Source organism: Podarcis raffonei, chromosome 1 (assembly GCF_027172205.1).
Source record: "Podarcis raffonei isolate rPodRaf1 chromosome 1, rPodRaf1.pri, whole genome shotgun sequence".
Taxonomy (NCBI): Eukaryota; Metazoa; Chordata; class Lepidosauria; order Squamata; family Lacertidae; genus Podarcis; species Podarcis raffonei.
Genome location: NC_070602.1, coordinates 134,888,274 through 134,908,746, shown reverse-complemented (window position 1 = coordinate 134,908,746; position 20,473 = coordinate 134,888,274). Strand labels below are relative to the sequence as shown.

The 20,473-nt window shown below is 41.6% G+C and overlaps 1 protein-coding gene across 5 annotated transcripts in view; it reads left to right on the top strand.

Moving 5' to 3' along the window:
- Positions 1-20,223, top strand: part of LOC128401060 (UDP-glucuronosyltransferase 1-6-like) — a 47,526-nt gene extending 27,303 nt beyond the window's left edge. For 3 of the 5 annotated variants that reach the window (XM_053363960.1, XM_053363961.1, XM_053363946.1), the window contains exons 2-5: positions 10,604-10,735; positions 13,978-14,065; positions 15,904-16,123; positions 17,644-20,223. In XM_053363960.1, coding sequence (XP_053219935.1) covers positions 10,604-10,735; positions 13,978-14,065; positions 15,904-16,123; positions 17,644-17,941 — 738 coding nt within the window. In that variant the 3' untranslated portion in view covers positions 17,942-20,223. Of the gene's footprint in view, positions 1-4,959; positions 5,933-8,630; positions 9,556-10,603; positions 10,736-13,977; positions 14,066-15,903; positions 16,124-17,643 lie in introns of those variants that run through there. The other 2 variants (XM_053363958.1, XM_053363955.1) reach the window with 2 other exon arrangements.
- The last annotated feature ends 250 nt before the right edge of the window (positions 20,224-20,473 follow it).

Sequence of the window (20,473 nt, the reverse complement as noted above, 5' to 3'; positions counted from 1 at the left end):
CCTGTTGTACTTCAAACCTGGGGGCTATGAATGGGAGCTGCTGAGCGGCAAAGACAATCAGCCTGGCAATCGCTTAAGCCAACAAGGGACAAAGTATTGCCCCGTGAATGCAGCTACTGAATAGCTGCCTCTTACAATACAAGCAACAAACACTCACAAACAAACGTATAAACATGTATAATTTCATAAATTTTTTCGTATACCCAATTTCAACGACTTCCCCATGCCTCCCTTTTCTGCATCCCTGTTTTAAATTTTATCAGCAACCCCTGGTCTGAATTACTTATTAATTCCTTTCTTTAACCCTTTTCTTTCCTCTTGTCTAATCATTTATCGCTGCAAATCTGCTATGCTTTACCCATGACATTTTAACACTCAATAATTTTACAGGAATTTTTAAGATACAATTTAAATTTCTTCCAGTCTTCTTCCACCGTCTCTTTCCCTTGGTCACGGATTCTGCTCGTCATCTCTGCTAGTCCCATGTAGTCAATCACCTTCGTCTGCCACTCTTCCAGTGTGGGTAGTTCTTGTGTCTTCCAATACTTTGCTAGTAGAACTCTTGCTGCTGTTGTAGCATACATAAAGAACGTCCTATCTTTCTTTGACACCAATTGGCCTACCATGCCCAGGAGAAAAGCCTCTGGTTTTTTGTGAAAGGTACACTTAAGCACCTTCTTAATTTCATTATATATCGTTTCCCAGAAGGCCTTAATCCTTGGGCACGTCCACCAAAGGTGATAGAAAGTACCTTCAGTTTCATTACATTTCCAACATTTGTTATTGGGCAAATGATAAATTTTTGCAAGCTTGACTGGGGTCATGTACCACCTATAAATCATTTTCATAATATTCTCTCTTAAGGCATTACATGCCGTAAATTTTATACCGGTGGTCCATAACTGTTCCCAGTCAGCAAACATAATGTCATGACCAATGTCCTGTGCCCATTTAATCATAGCTGATTTAACCGTTTCATCCTGTGTATTCCATTTCAGCAGCAAATTGTACATTCTAGACAAATTCTTAGTATTGGGTTCTAACAATTCTGTTTCTAACTTTGACTTTTCCACCTGGAAGCCAATTTTCCTGTCCTGTTTAAATACTTCATTTATCTGGTAATAATGAAGCCAATCTCTTACTTTGGACTTCAGTTTCTCATAGCTCTGTAATTTCACATTTCCACCTTCTTGTTCTATAATTTCCCAATCTTTTGGCCATTTAGATTCCATATTAAGTTTTTTAACTTCCTTAGCCTCCATTGGTGACAACCATCTAGGGGTTTTACTTTCCAACAGATCTTTATAACGAATCCAAGCATTGTATAATGCTTTCCTAACAATATGGTTTTTGAAACCTTTATGAGTTTTTACCTTGTCATACCATATATATGCGTGCCAACCAAACCTATTGTTGAACCCTTCTAAGTCCAAAATGTCTGTGTTCTCAAGAAGTAGCCAGTCTTTCAGCCAGCAAAAAGCTGCTGCTTCATAGTACAATTTTAAGTCCGGCAGGGCAAACCCCCCTCTTTCTTTTGCATCAGTTAATATCTTAAATTTTATTCTGGGCTTTTTGCCCTGCCAGACAAATCTCGATATATCTTTCTGCCACTTCTTGAAACAGTCCATTCTGTCCACAATCTGCAATGTTTGAAACAAAAACAACATTCTTGGCAAAACATTCATCTTAATAACAGCGATTCGGCCTAACAAGGAAAGTCTCAAGTTTGACCATATTTCCAAATCTTTCTTAATTTCTGTCCAACATTTCTCATAATTATCTTTAAATAAATTCACATTCTTAGTTGTTAAATTAACCCCTAGATATTTCACTTTATTTGCTACCATTAATCCAGTTTCACTCTGAAACTTCTCTCTTTCCTCCACTGTTAAATTTTTCCCCAGTACCTTTGTTTTTTGTTTATTTAACTTAAAACCTGCTACTCGACCAAAGATTTGTATTATCTCCAAGGCTCTTTTCGTACTAGTGTCTGGCTCTTGCAAAGTTAAAACTAAGTCATCTGCAAACGCTCTCAACTTATATTGTTTAGCTCCGACCTGAATCCCTTTTACCAGCTGGTCCCCTCTAATCATATTTAATAACACCTCCAGAACAGATATAAAAAGTAATGGGGATATTGGGCACCCCTGTCGTGTCCCTTTTTCAATAGCAATTTCCTCAGTGACCACGTTATTTACAATTAGTTTTGCTTTTTGTTCAGAGTATATTGCACCTATACCATTCTCAAAACCCTGGCCTACCCCCATTCCTTTGAGATTCTTTTTCATAAAACTCCAAGAGATATTGTCAAAGGCTTTCTCAGCGTCCACAAATATTAATGCTGCCTTTGTATTAATATTGTTTTCAAGCAACTCCATAATGTCTATTATATTTCTCACATTGTCTGATAAATGTCTTCCCGGGAGAAAGCCAGCCTGGTCTTTATGAATCTCACCCACCAAAACCCTCTTCAATCTTTTTGCCAAAATGTCTGCAAAAATTTTATAATCCACATTCAGCAATGATATAGGGCGGTAGTTCTTAATCTGATTCTTTTCAGTCTCAGATTTTGGTATAAGTGTAATATATGCTTCTTTCCACGATTCAGGTGCCTTTTTCCCTTCTAAAATTTCATTACAGACTTCCTTAAACGGTTGAATCAACCAGTCTTTCAAGGCTTTATAATATCTGGAAGTCAGGCCATCTGGTCCTGGAGATTTTCCCAATTTCATATTTTGAATGGCTCCCTCTATTTCTTGCTCAGTTATTTTCTGATTCAAAGTCACTTTACTTTGTTCAGATATTTTTTGTAATCCATATTTTTTAAGAAATTCTTCTATCTCTTTTTCGTCCACCGGCCCTTGTGCATAAAGTTTTCTGAAATAACTCTGAAAGCAGTTTCTGATCTCATTTGGCCTAAAAATGTTCTTTCCTTCAACCTCTAAGCTTGTTACCATATTCAACTTTTGCCTTTTCTTCAATTGCCATGCCAGAAGTTTCCCACATTTATCCGCCGATTCAAATGTCCTTTGTCTCATTTGTTTTATTTTCCATTCTATCTCCTGGTTCATCAGTTCCATATATTGTCTCTGATAAAACTTTATTTCTCTTAAAATTTCATGAGACTTTGGCTTTGATCTCAATTTCTTTTCACCTTCTTTTATTCTTTCCAAAATCTTGTCTTTCTTTTCATTCTGTCTCTTCTTTTTTAAAGTATTCTGCTGTATCAAAAATCCTCTCATAACGGCTTTGCTTGCGTCCCAAATTGTTCTTTTTTCCACCTCTGTTTTCAGATTTATTTCAAAGTAGTCCTTGATTGTTTTCTGGGCCTTTCTATACACCTCTTCGTCTCTAAATAGGGAGTCATTCATCCTCCATCTGAAGGAGCCAGCTGTTGTTATGTTCATTTCCATCTTTACGGCGTTATGGTCGGAGCAAGTCTTTGGGCAGATTTCCACTTTTCTTATCTTTGGTGCCATCCCACTAGTTACCCAAATTTGGTCGATTCTAGTCCAGGTCATTTTTGCTTCGGAGAAAAAAGTTCCCTCTCTCTCCAGAGGATTTCTTGTTCTCCAAATGTCAATCAGGTCCATATTATCTGTCATTTCAAAGAAAGTCTTAGGTAGTCTCCCATCCTTAGAAACCACCTGTCTTAGTGCTTTGTCCATGTTTGTAGAGACCACTCCATTCATGTCTCCCATCATAATTACATTATAATCCATATAATCCATTAATATCCCATGTAGTTTCTTAAAGAACTCTGACTTCCCTTCATTCGGAGCATAAATCCCAATTATCAATAATTTTTCTCCTTGGACTTGTATTTCAATTGCCAGGTATCTTCCTTGTTCATCTTTAAACATCAACTTGGGGGCCAATTTTTCCTTGGCATAAATCACCACTCCTCTTTTTTTCACTTTGTCTGATGAAATAAATTCCTGTCCCAGTCTTTTATTAACAAGTAATTTTCTATGTGTTCTAATCACGTGGGTTTCTTGCAAACAAATCAAATCCAATTGTTCTTTTTTTAAAATATGAAAAACCTCACGTCTTTTTCTGGGAAGGTTTAAACCGTTACAATTCCAACTTAAAAATTGTAGGGCCATCTTGTTATTTACTTAGATACTCCCCCAACAGCTCCCAGCAGTTGTTCTTCCTTTATTAAAGTTTGAAGTCCAAATGACAAATTCGAGATGTCCGCTAAGTCTTTTACCTCAGTAGTCAGGTCCACCACTTCCTTCACAAGGTCCTCTTGGTTCCTATCCAGAAACTGTTCTTTATCTTGCACTGTTTTAATTTTAATTTTTTCCCCTTTGTAATTAAAAGACAGGCCTTGTGGGTACTCCCATCTGTATATTATATTGTTCCTCTTCAGCAGAGTGGTCAAGTCCTTGTAGTAGGTTCTCGCTTCCAAGATATATTTAGGAATATCCTTGTAAATCTGCACAAAAGAATCTTCAATCTCCAAAGATTTTTGATATTGTAAGTTTAATATTTTATCTCTCTCCTCCTTGGATCTTAGAGTTATCAGGCAGTCCCTTGGATTCTTTCTATTTTGTCTTCTGCCCAGTCTGAAGGCCGTAACTATCTTGAATTCCTCCTCTTTCAAACTTACTTGCCAAAATTCCAAAAATTCTCTTGTAAGGAACTCTGCCAAACTTTCCTTTTCACTTTCTGGGACAGCTCTCAATCTTAAATTCCTCTCCTTTCTTTGAAGTTCCATCATTGCTTATTCTATTTAACATTTTAAAATCTGAGGGTTACAGAAGCACACCACGTAATTGTGCTAAATCATCTTCTACAACTCTTGTGGCTGAATAGTTTTCTTTTTTGTTGTTGTTAACATACAACATGAACTTGGTTGGCCCTGTTCTTATCTGTTCAATATTATTTCATGCACAGCCTTTGATCCTGATAAAAGTAGCGTCAGTGGAGGGCACACATTAAACATTTACTTGATGCTTAGTATGAGTGAGTCCATTGGCTGCACCAACGTTATACTTGCAACATCTGCTTTCATATATTAGGCACAAAGCGTGTAAGGAAGTCAGGACTTCTAGATACCACGATGGCAAGGCTGAATTCAAGGTCTCAACTGGTTGCTGGAGTTGCCTTTTGGTTCTCTTTGTGGCATTGTGCCGAAAGTGGGAAGCTGTTGGTGTTGCCTCAAGATGGAAGTCACAGGCTAAGCATGCAAGTGGTAGTGGAGATGCTTGCGCAAAAAGGACATGAGGTTGTGGTTGTGATGCCAGAAAACACTTTGGTCATGCAAACGTCTTCTGAGCATTTTACTGTAAGAACACATTCCGTGCCTTACACCCAGGAGAAGCTGAATGAACTTCTGAGTTCGATGACTGAGCATTCTCTTAAGAATCTGAATTTCCTAGAGAACATGGTACAGATGTATATAAACATATCTCAAGTTACTACCATGTTTGTTTCTGCTTGTCAGCATCTTTTATACGACAAAGAACTCATCCAGTTCCTCCAGCAGAGCAACTTTGATGCTGTGTTTTCTGATCCTGTGCTGCCTTGCGCTCCAATCCTTGCTGAATATCTTTCCTTGCCTACAGTCTACTTCTTGCGTGGACTTCCATGTCGTTTGGACTTCCAAGCTGCTCAGTGCCCAAGCCCCATTTCTTACATCCCAGCGGATTTTACAACTTACTCGGATCATATGACATTTACTGAGCGTGTGAAGAATGTTTTAATGTCGATGTTAGCTTCTTTATATTGTTACTCATATTATGGAAAATACGAACATCTGGCAACTGAATTTCTGCAAAGGAAAATTACACTCTTAGAACTTTTTGGTAAGGCATCCATTTGGCTAATTAGACAAGACTTTGCATTTGATTACCCCAGACCGGTGATGCCCAACATGGTCTTCATTGGAGGGATTAACTGTGCCCAGAAGAAGCCATTATCCAAGGTTTGCAATTCTTTATGGTGAAATTGTTGTTTATTTGCTGCCTTTCGTGACCTTCTGGCACTTGCCTTATCCTTCATGAATGATATTTCCTATTGTGCATCTCCTTAAGTGTTAGGACATAGACATCCTAGTTGCTCCATTGATGGAACAAAGCTCTTTTTTTTCCATTACCACCAACTCTTTAGTGCAAATGAAGTGGTAGATTCCAGCAATAATAATTTTAGAGAAGAGCTAAGGCACTTTCCGGTTCGTCCATGCACCAAAAACTCTGTTGTTCCAATTAATTGTTCAGAACTGAAAAGCCTGTTATCTTTACTGCTTTTTTGAGTGTCCATGTTGCTTCAGACCTGCAGGGGAAGGGAATTGCGCCTGAAAGGCCCAAGGAAGAAACTGGTTAGGCTGGTACTTTTACGGCTGAGTTCTACCCCCTAACCGCCACGGACTGAGCCAGAGACATGTTCCCCATCAGGTTTCTGTTCTGCCCCTGAGCTATGGTACTGTCCTTTGCTATACTGATCACCTACCTAACTGCTGAAAATGCCATTTAGCAAGCTGAGGGTTCGTGAAATCTGCTGTGAGAAAAACAGAAAGTGTGTTTGGATAGGAGAAACAGTCCCTCACATAGCTAGAAGGAGTTTTGAGCTGTTGCTTAGATGCAAAGGTAGAAGCAGAAATGCTAGCCTAGCATTGCTTACAGTGATGCAGGTATTTTCTTTCTTTCTTTCTTTCTTTCTTTCTTTCTTTCTTTCTTTCGTCATAACCCCTGCATAAACTGTGGGCTTACTGTATGCAACTGAGCAGATAGTGAGGAAGGTCATCCAATCTGCAAGAGAAGAAACATATGTATTGTATCTCTGCTAATCTACCTTCAAGAACTGTAGTCATCATTATTTGAAACCCAAGAATTGTTCAGGTGAGCAGCAAAATGTAGGGGATGCAGTGATAAGGAAACCACCCATGTGACACACACACACACACACACACACACACACACACACACAGCTTCCACACCGTCAGCAACTGTGGTTTTGTACTTGGTCATTTTTACTTATCCAATTATTTAGGAAGTGGGAAATCTAGATTAAATGGAAATTGGAGGGGGGTGCTGGCTTTTTGCTCAGAATGATGTCAAATGGAGATTGCAAAAAACTCTACTAATACACATGACTAACAGAAAATTGACAGTAAACTCCTGTGTGGAGCAGTTTGAGTATTTCCCAAGTGATCCCTGGATTGTACTGCTTATTCTTAGTATTTTTTTAGTTTGAGTACAGTGGTACCTCAGGTTAAGTACTTAATTCGTTCCAGAGGTCCATTCTTAACCTGAAACTGTTCTTAACCTGAAGCACCACTTTAGCTAATGGGGCCTCCTGCTGCTGCCACGCCGCTGGAGCACGATTTCTGTTCTCATCCTGAAGCAAAGATCTTAACCTGAAGCACTATTTCTGGGTTAGCGGAGTCTGTAACCTGAAGCGTATGTAACCTGAAGCGTATGTAACCCGAGGTACCACTGTACTGTATTTGATTTTTAAAAATAATAGTTTTATTTGCTGGCTAAAGGGTTTGGGGGGTTTATTTTATTTTGTTTTATTTTATTTATTCAATGTGTATACCACCCTTCTTCTGAAGACTTCATGGGGGTTCACAGCATAAAAATACAGAATAATAACACAAAATACAGAACAAAACAAGAACAAAACCCAAACAAACCAATAACCCTGATTCCACAAAAGGACGTAGACTGTTAATTAGCCAAAGTCTTCGTTGATAAAGAATGCTTTTGCCTGGCACCTAAAAATGTATAATGAAGGCACCAGTTGACATTCCACAAACAGGGAACCACTACAGAAAAGGCCCGTTCTCATGTTGCCACCCTCCTGGTCTCTCTTGGAGGAGGCACATGAAGAAGTACCTCAGAGGATGGTTGCAGGATCTGAGTCGGTTCATACTGAGATAGACAGTCCTTGAGGTATTGTGGTCCTGAGCCATTTAAAACATCAACTCAGTTGACATTGCTCTTATAATTGGATATACAGTAGTACCTTGGGTTACATACGCTTCAGGTTACATATGCTTCAGGTTACAGACTCCACTAACCCAGAAATAGTGCTTCAATAGAGGCCCCATTAGCTAAAGTGGTGCTTCAGGTTAAGAACAGTTTCAGGTTAAGAACGCACCTCCGGAACGAATTAAGTACTTAACCCGAGGTACCACTGTATGGGCTATTTGTCCTGACAAGAGGTTCAGCAGAGGCAACAAATTAAACATTTACTTGATGCTTAGAATCTGTGATCCTGTGGGCTGCACCAGTGTTTTATTCTGCAACATCTGCTTTCATACATTAGGCACACAAAGCGCATAGCGAGTTCAGGGCTCCTTGATTCCATGACAGGAAGGATGAAGGTCTCATCCAGCTGCTGCTGGCCTTGCCTTTTGGTTCTGTTTGTGGCGTTGTGCTGGAAGTGGGAAGCTGTTGGTGATGCCACAGGATGGAAGTCACTGGCTGAGTACAGAAGTGGTAGTAGAGACACTTATGCAACAGGCTAGCCTGCAGACTCCTTATCACCCAATCCAGGTTGGTTTGCAAAACCGACCTTTGACCAAGATTTAGACATTCCACACTGCCTTAATAAATGTGTCACAGAAAATAAATATTTGCAGAAGAAGATAGGGCTAAAGGCTCACAAGAGGCTTTGTTTCCTGTGCTGTTCGCAATGGTTTTTTTACATTCATTTCATTTTGGGTTAGAATTATGCCACAATGCAAGCAGCAAGAAGATTTCTATGCGTCAAGGCATTTGTGTTTTGCTTACTCTCTTTTTCTGGAGCCTTACGGATGGAGGAAAGGTGTTGGTAATACCCCATGATGGCAGTCACTGGCTCAGTATCCATCCAGTTATGGAACATCTTCAGCAGAGAGGACACCAAGTAGTTGTCGTTGCTCCTGAGACGAATTTATGGATAAAGTCATCTGTACATTATACATTGAAAACATTTGCCGTGCCCTACTCAAAGGAATACTTGAAAGCAGAATTCCAAAAGCTTGGTCACAGGATTTTTGCACGTCAGCCTTTCCTGGAAAGAATGACTGGGACATTTTCAAGAATAAGAAATATTACAATGCTTCTATATAATAATTGCAAGCAGCTTTTATACAACAAAGAACTGATTTCTTACCTTAAAGAAACCAAATTCAACATTGTAGTTATGGATCCAGTGTTTCCATGTGGGCAGATCTTGGCTGAGTATTTATCCCTTCCTTCTGTTTACTACTTGCGGGGAATTCCATGTGGTTTAGACTTTGTGGCAACACAGTGTCCAAACCCACATTCTTATGTCCCAAAATTTTTCTCGGGCAATACAGATCACATGAACTTTAAACAGAGAGTGAAGAATTTTTTAATCGGCTCGCTGGAATTCATGATATGCTATTTTCTTTATTCACCCTATGGAACACTGAACAAGGAATTCCTGCACCAAGATGTGACAGTAGCAGACCTTTATAGTCAAGCATCAATTTGGCTCCTGCGCTATGACTTTGTTTTTGAATATCCCAGGCCTATCATGCCCAACATGGTCTTCATTGGGGGTATAAACTGTGCAAAGGAAAATCCACTAACTCAGGTCGGAATCCACCTCTCCACTCCCCCTTACCGAGACGGTTCAAAAGTTTAAAAATGGAGGCTGAGAAAGGAATTAGGACTAAGATATTTCAGTAGATTGGAAAAGTTAATAGCATGGTGCCATCTCCCTTTTGACATAATATCAGAATGTCTGCGGCCATACTACCCTGAACACACCCGATCTTGTCTGGTCTCGGAAGCTAAGCAGGGTCAGACCTGCTTAGTACTTGGAAGGGAGACTTAATATTGGAATCAAGAGGCACAATGCAATTACCAAGCAGCAGATTTAAAATAATATGCACAGAGGCCCTGGGCTTATAAATCCTAATGCCTAATACCTTAGCTGAGCTTAGTGAACCGCCTTATTATATCATATTTATGTCAGCCTACTAACTTGCTTTGCTGATGTGGAAAACTTTATTGTGTATGATTATTATTTATTATTTTTATTGGCTGCTGTACTTATTGCATTTGTATTTTCTGTTGTTTTCTGTGATGACTTCTGGGATGAAGAGCAATTTAGAAATATCCTAAATGAATGAACACATATGATATGTTGTTACAGAGATTCCTGAAATTCAATATCCTGACCAATGTCTAAGACTGAATGTGAGGGCAGGTAGACCATTAGGCTGGTCTAGGACAATTTTTCTCAGGGGCAAAAGAAAAATGTAAGCCAGGGCAGGGGAGAGAGGAGGAGGAGGAGGAGGAGGAGGAGGAGGAGGAGGAGGAGAGGCTGCCGCTATTACAGTAGTGGCAAAACAACAACAGCAAAAGTAAGTGGGGGGAGAGGAAGAGTCCCTGCTGGGGAGGGCAGAGGAGAGATGGGGGCAACAGGAGGGCCTCCACAGAAGGATTTGTTCTGGATCCGACACTGCCCCCCACAACAGATCTGGTCCTAGAAATGGTCTAATGTTCACACACACACACACACACACACACACTTACCCAGCAAAGGTTACTTTTTCTTTTAGCTTTTTGGGAGAGATGAAAATATTCCCACGTGACGCAGAATTCTGACCAAAAGTTTGTTTGTTTGTTTTGCCTAGGAATTTGAAGCCATGGTAAACAGTTCTGGCGAACATGGCATTGTGGTGTTTTCCTTGGGTTCAATGGTTTCTGAAATTCCAATGAAAAAAGCTATGGAGATTGCTGAAGCGTTTGGAACAATACCTCAGACGGTAAGAAGGAAAAATGGTATTCACCTAGGATGTTAAATATTTTGGTTCATTATGCATGTGTTGCTGTCTGCTTTAAAAGTGGCTCCGAAGCTGAAGTTGACACACAACCCTTTGCCTCAGTCCAACAAGCAATCTTGCAGCTTGACACAGCATGAACTGGGAAGCTGTTCACATACAGCTCTTTAGAAATATTGCCATGGTAATTTAGATGCCAGCTGCTGGCTCAGACCCTGCTCAAAAGCTACGCACAGCTACAGCTGATATTGCTGCAAGAAGACAACAGGGGAACAAGATGTGAATAGTTCCCTGACAGTTGTCACGTTTGGCTGCATTCCAGATAAAGCTGCCAGAGTTGAGCCCTCGGCGGGTTCCCCTAATTGTACAGTAACCGCAAGTGGAACAATGCAGAAAACCCTGCTGATCTTCATAACCAACATTCTGCAACTAAATTTCAGATCATATGGACTAGGCCTTGTTTCTTTAAGTTGGGGAGGGTGGGCTAAAAGATTATCCACGCACACCACCTGAAATCCAGAGGCTAGGGACATCTATTGGAAAAAGTTTTAGTGATGATAGATTGTAGTATAGCCATGTCAACTAATCAATTACCAGTCCAGAAACTAGTGAAATTTTGCCTCCTCTGCATTTTTTTGCTACCATAACATGAGACTTCTTTCCTCATTCCTCTGAGAATACAGCTCCTTCACTGCTAAGAAGTGAAAGGAGTCAATAATAAATGGATTTCCCAAACTTTCCTCATCCTTCTTGGAAGTAAGAAATCGCTGCTTTAGCGGCCTCCATCCTGTTGCCCTTTGTCAGACTTCCTAAACCTGGTGCTTCCAGATGCATTTGACTACAGCTCCCATCTGCCCCAGCCAGCATGGCCAGTGGTCAGGGAAGATGGGAGCTGTAGTTCAGAGCAACTGGAGGCCATCACGATGGTGGGGAAGAAACCATGTTGCCGTGGTAATATAAAAATAGGCTCTCTCAGTGCCTGGATTATTATTTATTTATTATTTAAATAATTTTTTGTTAAGTTTCAAAAGAAAAGGAGAGAAATGGTTTACAAAATTCTACAAACAGGATCTGATGAAAATATACAAATTCTTTATAAAATCATAGATCACTGTTGGACAAAAGCGGACATAAAATAAAACCAAAATAAATAAACTACAGGTAAGTGAATGTGTGGGAGGTAGTGACTGGAGCTATTTATAGCACAGACATAATGGTTAAACAAGAGAAAGTTACAAAACGTAGACCCTGTTATACCAAGGGAAAGTGATTAAAGTATTCAAATGCCCTGAGTCACTGAGCCATATTCATTTCTAGGCTGAGGGTGTCCTTGGCCATGTTTCTCTTTGCTTACAACTGAAATGAAGTCAAACTAAACAAATACAAAATCTTCCTTCTTTCTTTGGCCCCTAAGGACTCTCAGCTTATTAGTTAGTTTTTCTAGCAGGGCAATATCACACAGAAAGATTGGCCCCATCTATTTTCCCCCAAAACTGTGGTGGTCATTAGTAAGCTGCAATAAGCAGCTGTATTATCAGAACTTTGTGCAAATTGTGCAAGTTTTGATTACCCTCAAATATAAGGGTAAAAATAAAAGGGCTAATTGAGATGTTAGGATAATGTGGCGGCTTAAGATCTTATCCATTTCTCTGAATGCTGTTGCTGAAAATTCTTGCACTCTAACACAACCCCACCATAGGTGGCTGAATGGCCCAGTTTCTGAACATCCCCTCCAGTACCTTGGGTAAGCTGATGAATTTATATACAAGAGTCTTCTTGTACATTCAGCTGATATATTATGAAAAGGAGCTTTTCCCCATGGTAAACCAAGTATATTCAGTTATGTCACATTCTAAATCTGTCTTCCAGGACATTCTTAAACCTGTTTGGTGTCCGGGATCATATTTGAGGAAAGCTTTTAAATATTTGAAAGTATTCCCTTTGAATATTGTGAAGAAATAATTCTTATTATTTTTCAGTGTCTGGATAATCATGACACTAATTCCATATTACTTTATCCTAGCCTGAGATCCCATGCAGACTCAGACCATTACAGACTTATGGTCATGATTACATGCTATTTTATGAGATAAATGATTGAGAGTGGTTTGTGTTTTGGTTTTTTGTAAGCTTTTACATTTTTTTAAAGTCACAGAGAGTGCGCAATATTCTTTGTTTCTGTTTATATTTGCCTAACTTAGGGCGAAGCATTTGCAGTGAATTATCTTCCCTCTGCTATCTACTGAAATGTGCTGGATTTAGACACAAGACCTGGATTCAAATCCTAGCTAACTCTTTGGCCTGGTTCACACGTCACAGCAAGGCAAACTATGTGATGGCTCCCGAAGAGGAACTCACACATGTTTTGCTCCTTGTTGGGTTTTTAACCTGAGCTTGGCATGGCAGCTAAGCCAAGGTTTGGCATAGCATGTCATCTGAACTGAGAATTGTAGCTAAGGTCTCTGTTCCTTAACTACATTCTGTAACCAAGGTTTGACCACATAGTTTCCTGGTTTGGATGAAATAAGGAACCATGGTTAATCTTGGCTTGATGTCTTGTGCCAAGAAGGGAGTAGCAAAGGGGTTGCAAGCAGGGGCAAAAGGCTTGTTCGTATCTCAGCCTATGAAGCTGAGATATGATCATCCAAACACAGCCACTGGGTGTTAAATAGGCCTGAATTCTCCATCAGTAAATTGGGAATAGAACTGCTTTAAGCATAGGTGATATATGTTATTCAGTTTCGCATAAAGAATAGGACTGTAACCTTTAAAAAAATGTGTTAATTTTAATCCATTCTTTTAAAAATATTTATTGTTATTTATTTAATTGAAATCATATTATTCAATAACATGTTTAAAAAGAAATAAATAGGACATAATACAATTGCATAAAAATAAAAATTAAACACACACAAAATAAAAGGATACAAATATGCATTCACAACCCCTGGGGAAAATAATAAGATTTGATATTTCATTCTTCAGTTAAACTTATGTATGGGTAAAAACTAGAAGTGCACTTTCATTCTTTTATATACAGGCAGTACCTTATTTATTTGTTGTTAACCGATATCCCACCTTTCCAACTAATGGGGCTCTTCCAAGAGGCATTGCACCCTACGTAAGAGATATGAGAGAATGCTTGTTCAAGTGCAATTTGTAGTTTTTGTAAGTGTTTGAAGTGTAAAAATACATTTCCTAATCTATGTGTTTCCTTCCTCGTGAAGGTGCTATGGAGATATACAGGAGAAACACCCCCCAATCTTGCAAAGAACACAAAGCTTGTGAAGTGGCTACCGCAAAATGATCTGCTTGGTATGTCTGGGGCAGGAATTATGTTGTTGTCTATAACCAGCCCTTAACGCTGCTTCAATGCCATTAGCCTCTTAACAATACCATAACAGAGTGTATCTAAATACTGTTTAGTACTGTAAAGTAATGTGATGTTGGATGGACATGCTCCCACATTGCTCTTGGTCATGTAGACTCATAGCAAAGCCCTGTAGCTGCAAAAGCTGGACTAGGAAAAGAAAACCCTGCCTGGAGCTTTATGCTTATAGTGTGCATAAAAACATAAGGAAATGGTTGAAAGGACAGTGGGCACAGATGCCAAAATGTGAGCCATGAAATAGGGGTGAGGGGGAAATTTGATTCAGTTCGCATTTAAAGGCAAGCTTGCTTCATTCGCACTATCCAAAACAATCTGTGAACTGAATCACAGCCATCCTTCAAAATTCACACTGCTCTGTATTCTGCAATGCAGGTAATGTACAAAATGTATATACTATGGTGAGGCATGCATAAAAATGCTGAAAGAAGTAAAAATAACCTACAGGAATCCATTATATTAGGAGAAATTCACACTAAAACTGGTGAGTTTTCATGATGACTAATAATAATAATAATAATTGCAAACTGGCATAGAAGTATGGAGAACTGAACGTAAGACTGGTAAGATGAGAAACTGGGAGAAACCAAAACTGACTGATTTGCTCATCCCAAAACCTCAGTGCCTAGGACTTGCCGATCGCATTGTCGGCGGTTCGAATCCCCGCGGCGGGGTGTGCTCCCATCGTTCGGTCCCAGCGCCTGCCAACCTAGCAGTTTGAAAGCACGTCAAAGTGCAAGTAGTACCAGCGGGAAGGTAAACGGCGTTCCGTGTGCTGCGCTGGCTCGCCAGATGCAGCTTGTCACGCTGGCCACATGACCCGGAAGTGCCTCCAGACAGCGCTGGCTCCCGGCCTATAGAGTGAGATGAGCGCACAACCCTAGAGTCTGTCAAGACTGGCCCGTACAGGCAGGGGTACCTTTACCTTTACCCATAACCACTTGCTGGAGTGAAAATTGCATTCAGTTCTATTGAAAACCATGACTGACCAAAGTACCATTGGCTTTAATGGACTTTAGCACCAAACTAAACAGGAGGCAGCTGATATCCTGCTTTCTACAGGTGCACACTTGGTCCCAAGAGGACGGGACTCCCTGCCCATCACTTGATGTTCAGTTCTGTGTCTCTACGTGTCCCACATCTGACATTACATGTGGTGTCAAATATGGGGCAGGTGGGTGTGGTTTGAAGAAAACAGCCTCACGGGCCAAATCTGGTGGGTCAATTCTGGCTCTCAGGCCAAAGGGTCTCCACCCTTTGTACTGAATAGAGGGATCAGGGATGGAGAACCCAAGCCTCTTTATCTGGCCTTCAGGACTCAAGACAGGCCATGCCCCCAGGCCACATCCTTCACTGGCCCTACTCTGCACCCTACCTGCCTGGACTGGGCCCTTGAACTGTGATAGCACCTCTTCCTTGCCTGGATGGAGAGTGGCAGGACCCACCACTGGTCTGAAGTCCTAGAAGGCTGTCCATGAAGGAAGGTGACCCTTTGGCTGACAGAGGGTCCCCACCCCTGGCCTAGATGTCCTAGAAGGGGGCCACTTCTCTCCTCCCACAGTTCTGTACCATCCTTCTGAAAGACATTTTGCTAGACTGTACATAACAGTCCAAGGAGATCAGCTTAATCATTTAGCTGTTTAATTTGAACTTCAACTGGCTGCTTCCATAAAAATGCAATTTTAAAACTTGGCCTAGATACGTTGCCGTTAGCAGAATGATAAACCTGTTGGTATTTCTCCACCTCCTGCTCTTTCCTCAACAGCTCATCCCAAAGCCAGGGCCTTTATCACTCATGCTGGCTCCCATGGGGTCTATGAGGGAATCTGCAATGCAGTACCAATGGTGCTGATGCCGCTTTTTGGAGATCAGATGGACAATGCAAAGCGGATGGAATCACGAGGAGCAGGAGTGACTCTGAATGTGGTTGAAATGACTTCCAAGGATTTATCTGATGCACTGAAGGCTGTTATTTATGATAAAAAGTGAGTAATGAGTGGTACAAAATGAGTGGTACAAAACTCATTTTAGGGTTGCCCCAAAGTACATTTAAAATCAGAATATGCAAGGAAGTATACCATGGAAATATACCATGGAAAATTTCTTTCTTCTTTTCTTCAGTGCATTGTTGTCTTTCTCACTGGCAGTTGTTGGTTATTCAGAGGAAATAAAATAATGTCTGGTGACCAGGAGTGTAGCTAGGCAGGGGCGGGCGGAGCATTCTGCCCCGGGCGTGGGGGGGGTTGTAGGGGCCACGGGGGTCTGTTGGGTGGCAGGGGGGCTGCTGGGGGTGGACTTCCTGGTGGGATGGGAGCTTGAGGGCAGCACGGCGGTTGCTTGGTGATTCGGGCCCTGCAAGGGGGCAGAGCCACTGCTTGTCACTGAAACCAGCGGGGGTTGCTGGTGACAGGTGAAGAAGAAAGTCTCTTCTAAACAACCCCTCTGTTTTTACTGCTCTGATTCTTTATCGGGACTCTGGGTCCTCTACAGTAGTGGTTTTAAAAATGTCTTCTCTCAGACCGTGGCATTCTCAGAAGCTAATCAGAGCAATATCAATGAAAAGTTAAGTAATGGCAACGTTCTGTAAAAGAAAGCTTTCACTACAATGAGCAGCTGCAAGAGAGTTTGGAGTAGGGGGGGCAGGGGGGAGGGCCAAGAAGCCGCGCCAGTGCTCCAGGTGAGCCAAGTGCCCTGGAGTATTCTCCAAAATCCTCCATAATGCGCAGGAGTTTCCAGGGGTTCCTTCACAGACAGAACCGTCACAAACCACTGTCCTGCACAATATTCCATCTCTGCTCCTTGGCAATGCTGTTTCTGCCAAGGGGAGCCAGCAAATCTGCCGTTTGTTATTATACCCTGTGCTGATTCATACCGTCCTACTTCCAGTTTACGCAGTCACTGAGGGGCAACTGAAGGGAATGGAAAAGGACGTCCTTGGAGGAACTGTCAGGAAGCAGCAGTGAAGGCAGGGGGCATCTCCCTCCACATTGGGAAGTGGCCCTGTTCTTGACCACCTACCAGCTCCTGCTTCCCTCAGCAGGCCACATTCTGCTGAGTGAGATCAGCAGACTGCTCAGTGACTGAGATCATCCCTCCTCCAACTGCCACCTGCTGGGGGTCACCAGTCTCATCAGTTGCCACACAGAATTTCCTGGACACTGCATCATTCTCCATTTTTATCTCCAAGGACCTGTGATTAGCAGCAGCTGTCACGTAGGAGACAGATCAGCTGTGTGAAAGATCCACCAGAGAAAAATTAGGGTTCAGCTACTAAAAGCACCGGAACTCTGGCCTCAGTCACCCTGTATAAGCTGCATACAGAGTATCCCGAAGTGTGTGCATCTGCACACACAGGAACAGGGGAGGGGTTTTGCATCCCATGTCCCCAGTCTCTCAGAACAGTATCAACCCCACTTGGATTTCAAATGCTTTGGAAATCTGCTTCTATGCTGTGTGTTTTATTTCCCCGTAATATTTATTTCCTAAAGAGGTTCTTTTCTTTTAGGTATAAAGAGAACATCCAGCGTCTCTCAGCTCTCCACCTGGACAGGCCCATTGAACCTCTTGACCTTGCGGTGCATTGGGTGGAGTTTGTGATGAAGCACAAGGGGGCTGCCCACTTGAGGCCGGCAGCACATGACCTCAACTGGATCCAGTATCACTCTCTTGACGTCATTGCCTTCCTCCTGGCTGTTGTACTCCTTGCCCTATTTATCTCACTGAAGTGCTGCCTGTTTTGCTGCAGAAAGTGTTGCTGTAAAAGTGGAAGGATGAGCAAGAAAAGCAAATCAAAATCACACTGAAATGGGGTGGAGCATGAAGATGAAGAGGAACAGAAGAAACTGGGTCCTGCTCTTGGGGTTCAGAAGGCAGAGGCAGCCAACATGATGTCCTCCAGAGGTTTTGGATTGCAACTCCCATCAGACCTAGCTAGCATGGTCAGAGACGACAGGAGCTGTGGTACAAAATATCTGGTGGGCACTATGTTGTCTACCCCTGTCTTAAAGCATCCTTCCTCAGTCTCATTCCCAATTTGCAGGAGCTCTTAAAAACACATACATGATGATTTGCAAGGTCACTTCCATGCCTATATATGAATTCAAACTAATTTAGTCAATGAACAAGCAATCTGATAGCCAAGGGACCTGTGAACTTCCATACAAATCCCACAGTTCTGTAGTCGATTGATCTGTTGGGGAATCAATTGTTTGCATAACTTATCTTGAACTGATGGGTCGAGGTCCACACATGGGGTCAGTGGTGCCACCAGCGTTTTTGAGGGAGGTTTATTTTAATAGGAAGAGAGAGATGGAAAACACAACGTTCAGATAGCAGAGAAAGGAAGCTGGGCTACCTTTAACAATTGAGTGAGAGAGTGGACTCTGACAAGTGGATCATATTGCACAAGGTTGATAAAAGCTGCTTATGGGAATGCCGCCTTCCATAGGAACCCCCTGCCCCCTCATCCTGGAAAGAGAAGAACAAGGTGTGGCCTTATAATGCCACTAAATATAAGGAGAAGGAGGACAGGCATATGCAATATATTTAAAGTGGAACCTGCTTTGCTGGTGGACTGAGAAGGTTGGCTATTAATGGTATCCATGAGCCATTCCCGTGTTAGTTGGGTGGGTTACTGGTGTCTAAAGTCAATCCAAGTCCAAGCACTTTCCAAACATAAATGCCTTCACAGATGACCCTCTCCCTTTGAAATGGCAGCACAGCCGTGTTTGTTGGCTGCAAGTGTTAATTAGAACATTAGAACAAACTCCTGTTTCCCCTCCAACTTCAGAAATGTTATTGTGACAGCAACTCCTGTAATATTAAGAAGACAGTGAACATCCTTGTGAGCACCTTACTAATACTGCCGGTTTGGCTGTCTATAAGGGGCCCTTTTCAGAAACATCCTGTACACAGAAACATAAGATCAGTGGTCCATTTAATCCAGCATCCTGTTTTCATGGTAGTCACTTTGGATACCCGTGGGAAACTGGCAAGCCAGGACCCAAGCCCAAGAGCCCTCTCCCCTCCTGTGGGTTCCAGCAACTGGTATTCAGAATTATTACAGCTTCCACCCAGAGTAGGGCCATTATGGCTAGTGGCCATTGGGAGTCTCCTCCTCCTCCATGAACATGTTTGATCCTCTTCTAAAGCCATCCAGGTTGGTGGCCGCACTGTCTCTTGGGGGAGGGAATTCCATAGTTTAACTATGAGCTGTGTGAACAAATACTTTATCTGTCCTGAATCTTCCAATATTTGGCTTCGTTAGGTGTCCATTATGTCTAGTCTTATGAGACAGAGACAGATATTCAGAAACTTGGAACAATAATTTTGTGAGAATCTTGCATTGCAGGAGGTTAGATTAGATTACCCTTGGGGTCCCTTCCAACTCTAAGAATCTAAGATGTTAGTTGGAATCTCCTTTATTGTGTCCTGAAGCCATTGGTTTGAGTCCTACTCTCTGGATCAGGAGAAAACAAGCTTGCTCCATCTTCCATGTGACAGCTCTTGATATTTGAAGATGGCCTTCACATCTCCTCTCAGTCTCCTCTTTACTAAGCTGAACATACCCAGCTCCTTCAACCGTTTCTCATAAGGCTTGGTTTCCAAACCTTTGATCATCTTGGTTGCCCTCCTCTGCACATGTTCCAGCTTGTCAATATCCTTCTTAAATTGTGGCACAGGTGTGGTCTGACCAAGGTAGACTAGAGTGGTACTCTTACTCCCCTTGATTTGAACACTATACTTCTGTTGATGCAGCCTTGAATGGCACTAGCTTTTTTTCCTGCTGTATCACACTGTTGACTCATGTTAAGCTTGTGGTCCTCTAAGACCCCAAGATCCTTTTCATATATACTACTGGCAAGCCAGGTGAAACTCTAATTAGGCCAGCAGTTGCACCTTGGCTAGGTCACCTGGAAGAAATGACCAAATGCAAGTATTATTCAGATAAATCAGTCTCCTAACTGTATTTAACATACCTTCAAAGTGAGAGTTTCTCCCCCATTTGAAATCACTGTGCCATGCTAATTAATTAAACTCTGCTGATCTCTGTGACTGCTGTTCTGCAAATAAATCTCAAATAATATTGTGTAGTTCTTCTTTCCTTAAGTTGAAGCGTGCATGACAGATCATTCATGTTGAATGCTTGAAATATGGTGACTGGGAGCATGTATGGATAGGTAGTGACAGATCTGATATCCAGTCAGAACACAATAGAAGCACAGATTGCCAAAGGAACAGCTTGTATAATGCATATGTATCTTTTTCAATTGTTGCAGGGAGCACAAATGCTTTTACTTCCACTAATTCATCTGTTGCAGGAAAAGAACATTTTT